At 38.6% G+C, this 18,360-nt stretch overlaps 2 protein-coding genes across 3 annotated transcripts in view; both read right to left on the bottom strand.

The window, feature by feature from the left end:
- LOC306698129 (C-myc promoter-binding protein-like) overlaps positions 1-5,652 on the bottom strand; it is a 64,032-nt gene extending 58,380 nt beyond the window's left edge. The window contains exon 1 of the mRNA XM_079162308.1: positions 5,452-5,652. The gene's annotated coding sequence lies outside the window, so the exon portion shown is untranslated. The remainder of the gene's footprint in view (positions 1-5,451) is intronic.
- A 2,841-nt stretch (positions 5,653-8,493) lies between these two features.
- Positions 8,494-18,232, bottom strand: dapk2a (death-associated protein kinase 2a). 2 transcript variants are annotated; one of them, XM_079159682.1, is made up of 9 exons: positions 18,113-18,232; positions 17,735-17,855; positions 15,117-15,338; positions 13,669-13,807; positions 12,771-12,900; positions 11,443-11,518; positions 11,215-11,367; positions 11,055-11,100; positions 8,494-10,715 (listed from the first exon to the last, which is right to left on the bottom strand). In XM_079159682.1, exons 2-9 carry the CDS (start codon positions 17,794-17,796, stop codon positions 10,062-10,064), a joined length of 1,482 nt encoding a protein of 493 aa, XP_079015808.1. In that variant the 5' UTR covers positions 17,797-17,855; positions 18,113-18,232; the 3' UTR covers positions 8,494-10,061. The 2 variants fall into 2 exon arrangements, with proteins under 2 accessions (XP_079015808.1, XP_079015807.1); XM_079159681.1 differs by having other exon boundaries at positions 18,104-18,195.
- Between the last annotated feature and the right edge of the window lie 128 nt (positions 18,233-18,360).

Raw genomic sequence — 18,360 nt, 5'->3', positions numbered from 1 at the left:
TGAAATGCACAACAAACCAGCATCAAGGTTACAGTGTGAAGCAGTGAATGATTCAGTGTTTAGCCGTCTCCTTCACTCGTCAGAGCAGGAGATTCAACAGATCAGAACCCTGTTAACTAAGTAGAGAGGAGGATCCATGGGAATAGCAATGTGAGGCTGAGCTATCTGTGCCCTAACCTACAGCACACATGAATATGCTGATGCTACTGTGAGGCGCTTCAGTATAAAAGCATTGGTGAGCCTCGCAAAAACAACTCCCTGCCAGGTCTTGACCTACATAACATAAAAGATGTTTTAAAATGTGTGTTTGTTGTGGATAATTAAGCACAAAGCGTGATGCACGGTGACGCAGCAGCGTGAGACACAGCAGTGACAGACTTCACCTGCCAGCAACTGATCCCATTAACATCACTGATTACATCTGGAGAACGGAAAACAGAATAAATAAGAGGCTGTGAATAAGCTGACAAAGCCGACTGTCACCTCCAGCTTATGAAGCGTTTCTTGTCATATATATACAACATCTATCATATCTATACAAGCAATGTGTTTATGATAGAGCACACAAACTAAATTGTGTATTTCGGCTCTTCATTTTGCTTTCAAAGTGCACCAGATTGATGCATTTCACCTATAGCCGACAAAATGTTGAGTGAATTTCCTGCATTTTGTCATATCGCAGAAAAGAAAATATAACGTCAGTCTTTTGTTAACCAAGCGGCTTGTACATCAGCAGGAATGTAGCACAACATCGCTTACAATGTGAAAGTGCAATAAAACTATTTTGTCCCTAAAAATCTATGAATAATTGTGATAAATAATAACGATCTCAATATTGATCAGATTAACCGTTATCATAATTTGTATATAAGAATCTAGCAGCCTCCTCTGCAGTCTGATTTTTTTATTGAGCCTCCAAATCCTTCATTTACAGACATTTACGCTCACAACCACCACGTCAGGGCGAGAAAATGCATTTCAAAGTCATATTGTAGTAAACAGATATCAAGGTAAATACTGGGATCACAATCCCATACAAGAGGTTACCGTCCTGGCTCTGTGTACAGTATTAGCACAGAGAAGCGCTAACGCATAGAGCCCTGTGGGAATTCATACCACGTATACAGGAAACCTGATCTCACCGACATGCCTCCTCTCACAGCCTGATCTTTTAATTCCCGAGCTGGCAGAAAGTAAAAAGCTCTGTTTTGCCTTCAAGTCTGAGAAAGTGATTCGCACGTTTGTTTTCCGGCGTGACCTCTTTTTTATTTAACTGTGGAGTCTGGCAGCTTTGACTTAGGGACGCCTAAAGCCTCTCCTGATAAGCGTCCCTTTGTGTCTGAATGATGGGAAGAGAAGGAAAGACGGCGGTGGAATAATCCGTTACCCTTGTGAACCCAGTAGACCACACAACAGCAGACAAGTCTTCACCAGCGGCCACATCTAAGAAAGTTCCAGTTAAATCTATTGAAAGAAAAGTTCTCTCAGTACTTTCTTCTGAATGTGAAGCAGTGCTACTAGTGGAGCTGTACTTGAGTCCTCCCAATCTACCCATTCAATCTGAGCACCTGTCTGGCTCTCCAAAGGGTCAATCCCTTAAAACTAAACCACAACCCCTGACTGCACCAGTCTCTATTCACTCAGTTCACACACTGCAAACACAAAAGGACAACTGAACAGAGCGAGATGTGTTTGTTTATTTGTATCCTAACAGACGACTTTGCTAGGAGCTATGAATCTCACTTTAGATGATGAGATCGGCGCCCGACGCCATAAATTCATCTTGCCGAAGCACCAGATGCCACCAAACGAGGCTGCGTCCTGCAGACGATGCTCTGGGCTTACAGCTAATTAGTGTTTGTGGATGCCATTCCCTGGGAACATGTAATCCTGCTCTGTTGTTCTGCATGCAAATCGTTTTGTTTTCTAGAACAGCTACATTGCATATAAACCTTTAAACAATATCCTGCTTTTATCATCCCTGACACACATCGATTCTGCTTGTTAGTCAAGTATTAGGTTTGTGGCTTCGTCTCTACCAATCTTATTATTATCTTATTATTCTATACCTTCTCAATACTTCACAATAATATTGACTCTTGATTTCATGTTTTACCTATTGTCATAATTTGTGTATTTAATTTGTGTTTCATTTAAGGAATGTTTTCTGTACACCTGTTAGTATTAAGATAACATCAAAGTACAGTAAAGGGTAATGTTTTAGTTTCTTTACTGGAACAAAGATATTCAGGTATTATAGTAAGAACAAAGGTGAAGAAAAACAAAATAATACTCAAGAAGCTTTTTTTTAAAAGCTGGATCCAACTATGTGATTTTAGTGGGTTTGAACATCTCGGTATAAATAATTCTATGTGAAGAAATCTCATCCAGAGGTTTAAACAAAAGTTTTTTATTCATTATTGATATCTTTTAAGGAAATACGAAAGCTAAGAGCTGATTGTGATGCACTGTGCATGTTTGTAATGTAAACAGACTAAAGAGTAGGAATTTATTTCTAGGCCCACCATGTTGCATCAACCATCCAACAGAAATCATCAGAGACTATTTTAACACTCACACAGGAGCAGGAAACAGAGCAGAGAGTTTTATTCTCATGTCTAGCGTTTACATCTCTTTTACTGCCTCCACATGTGAGTATCAACCACAGCATTAAACATGTAAATATAAGTTATCGTTAATAACTGTTGTATTAAGACGAGATGAGATAAGAGTAAAGAATCAGTGTGAAGTTGTTGGACAGTTAGAAACTAACTTAAATCTGGTGATAACATGCATTAGTTTGACTATAATGTATCATAATTATTATGTTCATTACAATGTACTCTCAAGGCAGGGAAAACGCTGAATAGGGGTTTATTTGAAGATAGATTACAACGTCACTGCAGAGTTACATCTCTGATATGATATAAAGCTTTGCACACTTTGCTGCATCTCACTAGCACCACGATGTCCCTAAACTTCTTTAAGCATGCGTAGTAAGGAACTAACAGCACTGTAACTGTGAAAAACAACAAAGAAAATAACAGCAATATCATAACCATAGACAAGTCCACCTATACTACGCTATTTAAAGTAAACATGAACTGTTGCATGAAGTTATATAATATTAGAACACGTCACAACAACATAAACCGCCTCAGATTAAGACATTTTTAGGCTACCAAAATGTTACAATTAACTTTCATGAAGTAAAAAGGGACAAAAACAGGGACAACTCCCAGACCGGACAACGCCTTGGTAGAGACCTGTCAATCACTGTGTAGCCCCGCCCTAAAGCATCCACTGCTTTATGGTCTGTTTGACTCTAAATGGACCATCATTTACTAAATGAACATCATGCTGTATTGAAGAAGACTTGAAACTAGAGATTGAGACCATAAACTCATGTTTACAATGTTTACTGAGGTAATACATCAAGAGAGAAGTAGAGTCATTTTCTCATAGACTTCTATACAACCAGAGGAGTCGCCCCCTGGTGGACACTAGAGCGAATGCAGGTTTAACACATGAAGCTTTGGCTTCACTCTTCAGAACCGGAGGTTACCATATGGCTCACACATCAGACTACATGCAGAACAAGTAAACGTGAATGCTATAGTGAAATAAATGAATATGAGCACACATTCTGTGACTGACAGCTCTATGAAGTGGGACTCATATTTGCCCACTTTGTTTGTTTTCACTGAATTACGCAAGATGGGAAAAAAAACCTGCACCCTGAGCCTCCAGGTCTGAACCCCGTCGCTGCCACAGGAAAAGGACATTTGGTGTTAGTTACATGAGGACAACATGGTGTCAGGATCGGAGGAACCAGGATGGCAGACAGTACCCTGAAGTCTTTAATCAGCTCAGCAGACACCGTCTAGCTGTCTGGTCTTTTGATCTTTTACTCGCTCCCGTAAAATACTCTCCTTGGATGGACGGGACACCGTCCAGTCAGGCAAAACCGATGCAATCCACGTCATTGTGGCACTCGTGGTGCCGTACGTCATTTTAAAAGTACGACTCTCTCTTTCCTCTCTGGCATTCCAACAGGGCAAACCTTTACTGTACCTTCGAACATGACCAGACACAGCAACACAAACATCCCGTCCATCACTGTGCACCACAACAGAATCTCACCGTGACAAATCCCCCCCGATATGAGAAGAGAAAACAAAAAGCAGGCAGAGGATTCACAGGGTAGGAGTGTAGGTTACCTTTCTGGTATGTGGAGCGGAGCTGAGGTTTGTTAAATGACAAGACTTGGTATTTCTGTCACATGTAGGATTTGACCGTAGTCACCAGTGTGTGTGTGTGTGTGTGTGTGCGTGTGTGTGTGCGACACCGCTAAACAACGTGAAGGGGAGTCATTCTTTTTCTTTATGGGGCTTGGTTTGCTAACATTTCTGCGACACATATTTTGCAGCGATGCACCGCAATATCAGTGAACACATCCTCCAGACGTACACATGAGTTATACCTACAAGGCTGCATTAAATAATACTTATAATATACTAAATAAAACAAATGTAAATATCACGCTCAATGTTATTCTATTTTAGTAGACACTGGTGTTAGTATCACTTCTTATACACACTGCATTTTTACTCTTGTACTTAATCTTTGTTGTTGTATTTTACGTTTTCTATTGAAGGTGAATTTTTTACTTTATTTATTTTCCTTACTCTTATTGCTGTTCCACTGACTCTACTGTGGTTTTATTGTGTGTCTATTCTGCACACATCTACTGCAGGTCTGTCCTCTGTTGCTTCTATTGTTTTTAAAGATGATTTTTTTTCCTGATGTGAATCGAGTGTCTGAGGACAGAAGTATATGACAACTATGATGTGCAGATTGTAAAGAACTCTTTAGGCAAATTTGTGATATTGGGCTTAAAAATAATGGATTAGATTTAAATTGCTTTACAAAGCATTCATGAAATGACTCTGCCTTATAAATAGAAACTTAAAGCGAGAGAGGCATTTTCTGAGACTAAAAAACTGAACCTAAAATAAATGGCTAAGGAGGGAAGCATGGTGTTTTGGGGGTTTATATTTTCTTAACAGCGGGTAAAACAGACATACATCACCACAGGTGTAACGTGTAGTTGTCTCATGTACACGCAGCACAGGAGACTAAAACATTCATACATTTGCATGTTAATTGGGAACAACCTGTAGCACATATTACAGTACGAATGAAGCGGCGAAGGTGACACGCGAGGGTCAGAATTAACGTTGTAACGGCTGAAACGGTTCCTTAATTTAACGGTTGTAACGGCTCCTTATTGTAACGGTTGTAACGGTTATTTATTGTAACGGTTGTAATGGTTGTAACGGTTCTTTGTTGTAACGGTTGTAACGGTTGTAACGGTTGTAACTAGCAGCTGTTCGGTAAATCCCTCCCCAGCCAGTCAGCCACTATAACGGTTCATCCTCTCGTACTTACCGTCGCTTGTGGACGTCAAACACACACACACACACAACTTCTCCTCCTGTGTCGTCTACCGGCGCTGTTTCATCACACCAGTGTCGGTAACGGGGGAGAAGAAAATAAAGGTGATGCGGCCTGTAGCAGGTGTGGTTGGTAGTCTTCTCTCTTTTTCTTTTGTTTTTTTTTATCTCAGTGTCCAAGCGTTAGCTGTCCACCCGTCACTGTGCCGAGCCGGCTGTCCACTCCGCCGCCATCTTGGTTTGTGATGGGGATTCGCCGCGCGCGTACCTCTCTCTCTCTCTCTCTCTCTCTCTCTCTCTCTCTCTCTCTCTCTCTCTCTCTCTCTCTCTCTCTCTCTCTCTCTCAACACACGCGCGCGCTCTGTGTGACGTCACAGCCAGCTTCTCTCAGCAGGATCTCTGTAATCTACCTGATGCTGACAACGCTCACTATTATCTCAATGTTATCTCACTATTATCTCGCTATTATCTCACTATTATCTCACTGTTATCTCACTATTATCTCACTGTTATCTCAATGTTATCTCACTATTATCTCACTATTATCTCAATGTTATCTCACTATTATCTCACTATTATCTCAATGTTATCTCACGATTATCTCACTATTATTTCACTATTATCTCAATGTTATCTCACTATTATCTCACTATTATCTCAATGTTATCTCACTATTATCTCACTATTATCTCAATGTTATCTCACTATTATCTCACTATTATCTTAATGTTATCTCACTATTATCTCACTATTATTTCACTATTATCACAATGTTATCTCACTATTATCTCACTATTATCTCAATGTTATCTCACTATTATCTCAATGTTATCTCAATGTTATCTCACGATTATCTCACTATTATTTCACTATTATCTCAATGTTATCTCACTATTATCTCACTATTATCTCACTATTATCTCAATGTTATCTCACTATTATCTCAATGTTATCTCACTATTATCTCACTATTATCTCACTATTATCTCACTATTGTCTCAATATTATCTAATCAATTTACAATTAATTATTTTCTTCTTTTATTAAACTAGCCTGATTCTGATCTTGATTAATGACTTGTTATTAAACAACACAGTTTATTAAAACACATTTGACTACAGTACTGTTTTTCTATTACTAAATATTAATGAGTAATGTTCATAATTTGTATTAAGTCCCATCATTTTTCCCTGAAGATGACCTGTCTCCTCAACGTTGGTGGAATGTAACAAAGCTGTTTTATAATTTTACGGTTGTTTTTATTATTATTGCTTATTATTAAGTCTGACATTATGTGGTTTTCTGCTATGGTTTTAGTATTTATACATATCTTATTTTGTATGTTATCGCTCTTATTTTTACTTTTTTTTAACTGTTTCACCATAAACAATTTATTCAGTGTTGTATTTTATTTATTTAGGTTTCTTGTAAAAAAAAAAAAAGGTGGTTAAATGAGACTACAAAACGTCATCTGAACAAAACTTGTAAATCACTTTTTTCAAATATTTTTTCAGATAACTGATTTCAAAATGTCTTTTTTTAGAATTAAGGTTCGTGAGTTATGGTGGAGTCTCAATATGTAAGTGAATAAGAACTTGATTTATACAAATGCAAACGTAATACAAGTATAATAATGTAACTAATTATTCCAAGGAACATTAATTGTACAAAAAGCTAAATAAAGTAAAAACATTGCCCTTTCGAGAGGAATGGACTATATGGAAATATGCATTAAATATTTTAAATATTTTTATACCTGACTTTGGTTATAAATTAATGTCAAAGAGATCGTTAGTGATGAATGAATTGCATTTTCATCAGGAAAATGACTACAGACGAAACTTCAAAAGAAACCGTAGACTGTAAATGTCCCCCATTGGTTTGTGAACTTACATTTTGAAGCCTCGAGTTTGACAATTTGGCCGTCGCCATCTTGGTTTTTGGCCGTCGCCATCTTGGTTTTTGTCCGTCGCCATCTTGGTTTTTTGCAACCAGACGTGACGTGATTGAGTGAAGCTAAGTACAACTGAACGCTGAATAAGACATTTTTAGACAACAGAAAAAGGTTACGATTAACTTTCACACTGTGAAAGGGTTAAAGTTGTAATATAATATAATTCATTATGTTGAATTTTGTATTATGTAGTCTATTATACATATATCTACATACAAATCATATATAGTAAAACCTGCTACGTGTTGTCATAGTTCGATTTTATTTTATTTTATTTTTGATTTGATTTTTTATCATATCGACTGTTTTTATTTTTTTTCGTTTAATCTGTTGTTGTGTTTTATCAGGTTTAACTCTCACTATAGTTGTGTTGCTTTGTTGATCCTCACTGTTGATCTTTCTGTTGTATTATCGCCTTAAAAGTGCTATATAAATGAAGTTATTGTTATTATTATTATTATGAATTATACATTTCTTCTTACATCCCTTCCCTGTTTCTTCATTTCAACACACTTGACACTTTACATTACACTTCATCATACTTGTTTATAGTAGGCTACTGTTATCTGTTTCTTGTGCACTTTATTTTATATTCTTTTATACTCTATTGTACATTTTAATATGTTTCTATTTCTTGCACTGTGTTGATTGTTGTTGATTGTTTAATGTTATGCACCAATCACCATGACAAATTCCTTGTATGTGCAACATACATTGGCAATAAACGGTTTCTAATTCTGATTCTGACAACAAACAATACAGAATAATTTTACTGAAAATCTAATTTGACATTTTCCTTCTTTTTGGATTAACATTGAAATAACAAAAAAGTATGAATTCAGCCACAAATCTATAAGTGACACTAAACTAAAAATATGTGAGGGAATAAATAATGTATTATTATGTTGTTTTTAATACAATATTTGAATTATTTCACTGAGTGACCTACATTCAGCTGTTGCAGATGAAATTGCTGATGTTGGACTCACAATAAACATAATAGCTGCACCACCTTGTGTTGTATCAACGCAATGACACTTTATTGATTATGCAGAATATACAGTTGTGTATTATAACGTGATGCTTTACCAGATTAATACAACTTTCTTTATTATTTAAAATATACTCAATAAGGGTGGGACAACATTGTAATCATTTATTTGAATTTATTATATATTTTTAATTGTCACTCAATTATTTTCCTTTTGACTGTTTTTGTTCCAGAGCCGTGAATAAATGTATTCTAAAGGTGATTGAATGTAATCTCATTACATGTAGGGATGATGAAAGAGGCTTTATGATTAATAATGCACAAGTTAAAGGAGCACAACAAATACAAGAATACATATTTTGTTGAGAATGTGGAGAAGACTTTAAAACATGTAGACCCTTAGATTAGAAAATAAAATCTAGTGAAAATGATGCTAAATATCGATGTCACTTGGATTTATGAACTCAGTATTTCTGAAACTCTAAAACATCTACAGTGATAGGTGTGCGTTAGGATTTCTTACTAGGTAGTTACAGTAAACTTGGGCTGTGAGTATTTCCTCAATTTAATAATAATTAGCTTATAAAAAGGGTAAGAAGAAATAAAGTTATGTTTCTGTGGTTGGAGGATTAACAAGAAAGAAATTACAAACAAAATCCAGTGATCCATTCTGTAAAAGAACTGACGATGTATTTGATTACCTTATTGGAAACTAAAAACGTTATCTTATCTGAGACTGAGATGCAAATCTGTTTCTGTCGACTCTGTTTACAAAGAGCATTTTAATTCTTTATACAGAATGTAACAAAAAAGTGGGATTCAAAAGTCAAGCATGGGAAATGGGGACACAAAGCAATAACAACTCAGAACAAATGAACACAAGACAAATGATTGTTAAAGTGTGCCAACATTCTGGTAATTTCCTCCTGACACCAGTGACTGTGCTCAGACTTTGAGTTAACAGCAGCTAATTCAGCCTGAGAGAGAGAGAGAGAGAGAGAGAGAGAGAGAGAGAGAGAGAGAGAGAGAGAGAGAGAGAGAGAGAGAGAGAGAGAGAGAGAGAGAGGATGTTCTGCAGGCCAGCAGCTGTTGTCAACACGGGGTGAGGCAGTGTGCACAAGAGTGAGAATGTACTCCAATGTTCATACACACTGCACATATACAGTATATGTACTCAGTAATGTCTCACATGTTGACAGGACCTGGTTGATTTAAAATTCTAATGTAGCTGAAAGCTCTGAAAGGTTTCACGTTGTTTTGCTTGTGCACATTGTGCCTCAGCTTCAAAACTGTTGAGAACTGCTTCTGTATGCATGCCATGAACGTGTGTGTGTGTGTGTGTGTGTGTGTGTGTGTGTGTGTGTGTGTGTATGTGTGTGTCTTTGTAGGATTGGCTGTCTCAGACACACTGCTTCCAGAGACGATGGGCATCTGGTTCTCCATGTGGAATCGCACCAGGTGACCAACACTCAGAAACACCTGGCTGGCATTTGCCTCTCTGCATGCTTTGTGTATTTGAAATCCAACTCCAAAGCTCTCTTCCCGTCCATGTGGATCCACCAGCAGTATTGCAGCACTCCCTCCATCCCGCTGAGTACATACTGACCAGAGGCAGAGCTGCTCTCTCTCTGACCAGAAGAATCCCCGCTACAGGTTGCCATCATCGTTGCTGTCCGGTTTCAAAGTCCAGGTTGATCCCCGTCAGCAGCTCTCCTCCACAGGAGCGGTTCAGCAGCTCCTTCAGGGCTTCGTTCACATCGTCGTTGAAGACGGTGGAGAAGCTGCAGCCGGGGTACCCGCCACCGCCTCCATCCGCGGGGAAAGAACCCATCACCTCCTGCACCCACTTCAGCTCGTTGCTGAGCTCCAGACGCAGCGCGTCGAAGTGGCTCTGCCTCTCCCGGTAGCGGCTGCTGACGGCGCCGAGGCCGGAGCTGAAGGCCTGCATGTCGTCCTGCAGGCTCCTCTTGAAGGCCTCCACTTTACGGAACTCGTAGCGGATCTGCGAGAGCTCATGGCGGACGTCTTCGCTCTCCTCCTTGTACCAGGCCTCCTTCTCGTTGTATATGGATACCATGGCGTCGATGTCCTCTTGCAGGGAGTCGTGGGCCGCTGCCAGGCTCACGAAAGAGCTCTCCATCTGGTCGATGTCCACCACCACCTGGGCAAAGCGCTCAAAGTTCACGTAGGTGTTGTTGGGCGGCATGCTCGAGTGGGACTTGATGGTGTACTCCCTCAGGCGCTTGGTCTTCAGCTGGCGGCGCTCCCGTTTCTTCGGCTCCTTGGCTTTATTTTCCTCCTTGTGCTCGTTGGACTTTAAAAGAAGGGAGAGTTAGTTTCTGTCTATACAACAGCTCATGTATACACACTACACCTAAGTCAGACATGTTGAAAAATGTCCCCAAACAGCAGGATTGTTAAACATAATAAGAATTCACTGTATTTCATTCTTCTTCTTTTGGGGTAAAAACTATTTAAAATGTAAGTATTACATTGAGTGGCTGAATTATACTCTTGTCTCTCCCAGTAAAATAGATATTTTTGAAGGAAAGAAGAGAAACATCATTATAACAGCTATACTGTAACGTAGACCTTTAAAAAAAGGTTATTAAAGAATTGAATTCATCTATAACTCTGGCTATTTCAACTTTACCTTGATCCATGGGTGATTAAGAGCATCTTGAATTGTTAATCTTTTTCTGTAAGAGAAAATAAATGTTACTAGTAGTTGTGTAATTCTGGAGAACATTACACAAAACAAAAAGATTAACTTTAAATTGGCCCTGAGGAAAATGTCGTTCACCACGTCTTACTTCTTATCCTCCTCCAACAGCTGGCTGATGAATTTCTTGGCCAGCTCGCTGGTGTGACAGAAGAACTCCTCGTCAAACTCATAATTTATGGCTGAAATGTTCCCCAGTGTGTCCTGTTTGGTCTCCCCGAGGAAAGGTGACGCACCGCTCAGCCTGGAGCAAAGAACCACAGAACGTTTAGGTCGTGTGCTCTAAAAGTGACACCAAGGTATTTGTGGGTTCACTTGCAGGATGTAGGTGATGACCCCGATGCTCCACATGTCAGCTTCTAATCCCAGCGGCTCATAGTTGACAATCTCCGGTGCTTAAAAGGCAAACAGATGACGATCAGAATGCATCTCTGTTAAAGCAAATCAGCAGATTCATGTTCAGTTTGACACATTACGAGTGCAGAATATGATCTCTATGGCTACCGCTGATATCTGATGTCACAGTTTATGGATCTTTTTAAGGGTAAAGAAATAACAAATGTACATAAATAAACTTCCCCAGTTTATTACGTACATTAAGAAAATAGTTTTTTGATAAATTTGCAGATGAGGAATCACTTATTAAATATGTTTTTAAATAAATTTCCAGAACTTAAATGTGAACGTTGGATAAAAGCAGGTTATTGAAATATTAGAGTCAAAGGTTTTTGCAGAAATAATTTTAGATATCTCTGTGTATCACTCAATACATCAGAAAACAATGTCTACAGTATATCAATCAATCAATAAAGTTGTATTTATTAAGCACCTTTCAAACAAATCAAATGCAATTTCTGTCTTTAATTCAGAGAACGTGAGGTTCTCCTCGTCCTTGTTATTGTAATTTTGGGTAAAATGATATGGAAACCTCCTCTCACCCCCGCTGTTGATGATGAGTGACTCACTCAGATTGGATGAATAGCAGCATTTGAAAAAACATTACATTTGATCTAAACATTGTTTAGGATTTGGTGCCATCTAGTGGTGAGGTTGCAGCAACCATCTGAACCCACATTCATAGGAGGCGCTATCGAGCCCTTTTGTCACACCCAGTTCTGATGAGTGTGCAAAGTTGACATTTTTAGCCCGTCAAAAACGCAAACAAATAAATAAATATAATATATAGCATATAGTTATTAAGTGCTTAGTTTATTCTTTTTTGGCCCTTTTATTTCTTTTTTCTTTGTGTTCACCTTCTTGTCACTCTGTGTGTGTGTGTGTGTGTGTGTGTGTGTGTGTGTTTCTTTGTACATAAACACTGTATGTGTTTATATAAACTTGTGGAATGCCAGTCTGGATTTTAAATGATTATATCAGAAAGCAATTGGACTTTCTGTGAGCGTGTTATGAGCTAAACGTCAATCTAAGTCACCTTTTCTAAAGTACTCTCACTGGACGTCGTTGGACTGTGTCTCTGACTGGACACTTTCAGCCTGGATGAACATAACGGAGACTATGGACACTAGAGAGTCAAAGCATCTCAGCTGCACCAACGTAATTGTTTGCTATCTGGCCACCTTGTTCTGACTACACTTTTGCCGGTGTGTCGGGAGTTTTTGTTGTTTCTTGGTTGCGTTTGTTTCTTACCTACAAACTCAGGTGTTCCAAAGATGTTCTTGAACTCAACGCCGGCTTCAATCTTGTGGGCAAGACCGAAATCAATGAGTTTGATTCTGGGCAACGGCACATTCTTGTCCAGCAGCATGATGTTTTCAGGCTGCGGATGAGAGAAGATGAGACGTTTTAAAATGTTTCAGAAAAATCTATGTGAATTCAAAATGTAAAAAAAGTTACTATTGTATTGTTTCCCCTCGTGATATTTATTCTAAATTACAAATAATAAAAAGCAGACTTCAAGATATGCAAAAGGTGCAAAACTCATCATTTCAAAAGTACTGTAAGTAAAACTGTGCACCCAAGTCATATTTTTCTAGATTTAACACATCTAATAGCTTCAACTAGTGGACAACCTCTGGACACAGACTGTAGAGTTGTTCAGACTCTTTTTGTGTCTCTCTGAAGTGGCTCAGAAATGTGACGTTGGGCCTCAAGCAGCAACATTCTCTTAAAACAGTTCAGACTCCAGATGCACAAAATGTTCTAAACCGTCCAAATGTGCTCTAACCAGGTGATGAATCCCACTTGATCATAAATTGGAGGCGGGCATCGTATAACGTCTCGTCACACGATCGAACGCTTGACATTAGACATCATCAACACATATTACCTAACAAACTTCATTGCACATTCGTATATGTTTTTATAGTTGTGTTCATGTAGAATCATTTTGTCATAGATTGCTACCGACTGTTTTACCAAAGAACGACAGCGGTTTGTCTTTTCAAGCTATTATATACCAAATGGCACATTGTCTCTCTGAATTTAACACAGAATATTCGTTGAAAGTTAGTCCACGGTAGCACCCTGTCTCCTCCACACATGAGAGTGAAAGCAGAGTGTAGCATCACGTCTCGTCTGGACCAACCTTGAGATCAAAGTGGGCTATCTTCCTGGCGTGGAGGTAGTTGACCCCCTCCAGGATTTGCTTGATGAACTGAGTGGCCTCTTCATCGCTCAGAGACTCCTTCTGTGCCAGGAAGTCAAACAGCTCCCCTCCAGAGACCCTGGAACACAAACCCGTATCATCCAAATCATTCATGAAAACTTCATCAATGTTTATTACTATTCCTTAAAGTCACTACAAAGAACTTTCATTTAGTGTTGATTTTGTCGTCCCTGTGGACTAAAGCTGTTTCTGAGCACCAGAGTCCCTTCAGAAAACATCTCATTTTACTGCAGCAGGGTCTGACAGTCTGCTCCTCTCAGTCCTGGTTCTGGTTCTCCCGTGCCTCCCTTCCCTCCAGCAGGTCCAGTAATACGTCCTGGGTCCTGGAGTCTGAGCTGAAGGAGTTTCTGGTGAACCTGCATGATTTCATCTGGTTTCACCAGAATCCGACCCGGTGGCTCCGATGACGAGCTTTAAGAATAACTCTATAGAAATAGACCATCTTCTCTCTGATGGTCTCTTTACTGATGGAGGTCTTATAGAGGATCAGGACTACACTGAGACTGGTTCAGGACCAGTTAAAAGTTCCTCACAGTAACTTTAAGGAAAGACCAGTGAAAAGAAAACATTTATTTTACTACTTTATCTATTTGTGTCTGTAGATTTCTCCTAAATCCACCAAAAGTTACCATTAGATAATTCCTCAATATTATATATTCAAACATGATTGATTTTAGCGTAACAATTGTTTTAATGTAAACAACCAACTGAGGAAGTATCGTGGTGATTTCTGTTAGTTAAATGTTTTGAACCCTTTTCACTCAATATACTGTGAAAATGACAAAGATAGTTTGTTGCGTTTTTGGTTGAGCCAACTAAAGATACAACGTCTGGTGTTGACCTCTGACCTTCAGAATAAAAGGTTGAAAGCACACATTAAAGAGGAATAGCACAATAGCTAACATGCTCTGACTTGCTCACGGTATTTTCTATATATCAAGTGCATCATACAGGATATTTAGACGCTTATTAAACTTATTTTCATTTCGCTGGCATTCCAATTAAACAATGCATTACTCTAATTTACATGAGTTTTAATAATCCACATACACAGTTCATTACCGTAATCCATACATGCATAATGCAAAACTAAACGCCCATTTTACCAAGCTGCGGAGGGGCTGCACCGTTCCAACAAATGTAAATGTTCTGTTTATGTGTTTTATGCAAAATTCAGTATGTATATATTTGGTACGTTTGAACACATAAGGACGTCTACTAATTTAAGATAAAGTTCTGTGTCTCGCAGCATATCGTGAGTTTGTAATGACGGATGTAGACTGTTATAAAGAGGCATCATACGCTGTAATTAACTGATTAAAATGCTCCACAGTGCTGTGAATAACTTATGAATAACCATAACTCACAGTTCCAGGATGAGCACCACGTCAGTGCGGTTCTCGTAGACCGCGTGCAGCGTGACGATGTTGGCGTGCTGGATCTGCTGCAGGATGTCCACCTCCCGCTCAATCTCCTCCCGCCGCACGCCTCGAGAGCTCGCCCTGCTCTGCCGCTTCTTGATGAACTTGGCGGCAAATTCCAGACCCGTGCTTTTCTCTCTGCATTGCTTCACGATGGCGAACTGCCCGCTGAAACACAGAGGAGGAGTCACAGAGTTACGTGTCTGGAAGAAGCAAGAGAGGCTGGACTACAGTAGTTTTTATTAACCGCTAACAAACATAATGGAACATTTCAGCTTATCATCGATATATTGATATTTATTAGTATATTAGTCAAAATATTGCAATGCAAAAATGTCAAAGAAATGTTTGAGGTCATTTTGAGAAAATGTGTTTTCCAGAAAGCTCTGACAAGTTTATTTTTTTACTGTAAAATTCTTTCAATTACACAGTTTAAGAGATATCATTGTTTTAGTCTTTGTTATGTGTTTGTTTAAAATGTATACAAGCGAATATCATCTGCTTCCTTTTTTTTATTGTCAAATATGAATAAAAGTATTGGGCTCAAATTGTCAGTGTCGGTCAAGCAATAGATCACTCACTGTAACTTTTAGTCAGTCCGCTGAGCTGTGTGTTGAGATAAAAGTGGCTTTTTCATACACAAATCTTTGATTTAGTGGTGGTTCTGTCGTCCCTGTGGTCTAAAGTGGTAGTGTCTCTGAGCACCAGAGTCCCTTTAGAAAACCTCTCATTTTACTGAAGCAGGGTCTGACAGTCTGCCCCTCTCAGTCCTGGTTCTGGTTCTCCCGTGCCTCCCTTCCCTCCAGCGGGTCCAGCAATACATCCTGGGTGTCCAGCAGCGTGGTGTAAATATAAAAATATATGTATTTGGGGAGCACGCTTTCCTGTCTGCCCTCCCTATTTTTTACATGATAAGAAGAATTGGTTGACAATTATTCAAAATGGTTAACACACCTGCCAACACTCACTGACAAGCCTGTTGATGACTCCTGGTCAACACAAGCTAAATGGGAGTCAATACAATTTAGCAACTTATTCAGTAACTTTAATATTTTAGTGTTATTAAATGCTGACTGAATATTGTGTAGCCCACAATAACACGAGCTACAGAGCTGTGACGGGATTGTGATTACTGGGTTTGATGTGTTCAAAATACTGAAGAGGTCAAAGGACTGTATAGCTTCATCTCTTTATTTCTGGTTCACTTGTAATCTAACACTCCACTTCCTCATCTGCGGCCCGTCTGGGAGTAGGTAGAAATAGCCGCAGCTAAAGATAGAAGAGTCCTTTAAAAAGCAGCTCGACATGCTGAACAGTTGTCGCCACCTGACTGACGCACTGCAACAAAACTAGGCCTAAAATACAACAGTATGTTTCTTACTGTAAAATCACAGGCAGGAATTTCACCAGTAAGATCCTGTAGAAATTACAGCAACTTACTGTAATCATAACATACAGTAATTCTATGTAATTTAACAATTACAGTATTTTACTGGCAGCAGTTTCACCAGCGAGATGCAGAGAAATACGGTTAACGTATTGTCATCAAAATGTAGTAGATGTCCTAAATTCCCAGAATGCATTGCTTTCACAGCAATACAGTATAGGTCACTGTTAGAATTACAGTGAAGTTCTACCGTACCAGTAGTATTTCAGTGTAATCTGAGGTACACAGAAACATTCATCTGTCAAAGAGGTATAGTTTTGACTCACACAGTTTGACTCCTGTTGAGAAGGAATTAATGATTCTGTGTAATTTCCATATTGTAATAGCGAAGCAATAACTGGGTGAAGTGACCTTCATGCTTGTTGGTACTGCAACTTCCATTTTCAAATCTTCTAGTCGAAGTGGTACTTTATGAAGAGATCTATTACCAAAAGAAAACTATGAATAACTCTCACAAACTTGTCACAACTACTGGTATCACGGTCACGTTTTTCTTTCGGATGTTAAAAGCTGTTGCCTGTATATTAATATTACGGATGTCTGACTCACTGTAACTGATAACAAGAACAATATGTAATGAAATAATAGTTACACTTTAAATCTGCCTCATAAGATATTTTCAAAGAATTGTCCTCAAACTACAAAGATACCAGATAGATTCCCATAAATCCTAATTTCCAATGACTGGATTCTTCATAAATAAGTTTAAATTTGTTTATATACTGTATATCATATTAAAATGCATTGCAGAAGTTTTGTCAGTGAAATACGTATGTAATAAATAAATATAAAGTTTGAGGATGGTGCTAGTTTTTAGTTGTAGTTCACTTTCTAGTTTTTAGTTGTTTCTGCTTTTAATCGTTGTATTTATCCCCTAAGTATCTAAGTATTTATTTATCCATCTAATGCAGGTTTTTCTAATGCGACACATCGTTTTATATGTAAGTAGTCATGGCCTGACGTGTGTGGAAGTGTCTTTATTCACACTATCTCCTATTTTGGATTCTGATTTGCATTAAAGATCTCACCGTTATTCATTAAATTAAATTAAATAACATATGCACATATTTCACCATGCTGAAGTAAATGAGTAGAGATGCTGCATGCATGTCTGTACCTTCCCAACTCTTCACCAATTTCATAGAAATCCTCCACTTTCTGTTGTTTGAATAAGTCCATGGCTGCAGACTCCTCACTGCTGTTTGTTAGAATAATACTTCTGCTTCATCCCTCTTTTCCTGAAATGACAAAACTGTTATTTTATCATCTGGAAAAAAACAACTCTTCAACTAAATGCGACATTACAACAGCAAATGAAACAGAGTGATGCGTTTTTAAAACATGGCTATCCTGTTATAGGAAATGCCATCGCAGTTAAAACAGTCGCCCACCGACAGTCGACTCACTCACTCGACACTGAAGCAAGAGACTGATATTGTGAATACCACAACAAATAATAAAAACAGATAAATATGAAATGTCCTACGGTCTTTACAACGTCAAGTCTTGATCGTGAACACCATGTCCTCCTCCTGTCCTGCGTGCGTCTCTCCGGCGTTGAGGACTCGCGTCCCGACAACACATTGCGCTCACCAACACGGGGAGAGCGTCACACCAGACTTCTGTAACAAAACTACACATTTAAGGTGGCACTTGTTATAATTGGATGACATTATATATATATATTTTAAATGTGAACTACTGCACTAATGCAGCGGAGAGTTGAATGGCAACATTAATTAA

The sequence above is a fragment of the Pholis gunnellus genome (assembly GCF_910591455.1).
Source record: "Pholis gunnellus genome assembly, chromosome: 1".
NCBI classification, from domain to species: Eukaryota; Metazoa; Chordata; class Actinopteri; order Perciformes; family Pholidae; genus Pholis; species Pholis gunnellus.
This window is presented reverse-complemented; position numbering and strand designations above follow the sequence as displayed.

Bases quoted from the DNA above. Each gene is read 5' to 3' on its own strand.
- dapk2a (XM_079159682.1), bottom strand. From the start codon at position 17,796: ATGGACTTATTCAAACAACAGAAAGTGGAGGATTTCTATGAAATTGGT. The intron at 11,519-12,770 runs GTAAGAAACAAA...TTGCCTTTTAAG, and splicing joins TGGAACACCTGAGTTTGTAG to CACCGGAGATTGTCAACTAT. The intron at 11,101-11,214 runs GTAAGACGTGGT...TTTCTCTTACAG, and splicing joins CTGTTGGAGGAGGATAAGAA to AAAAAGATTAACAATTCAAG.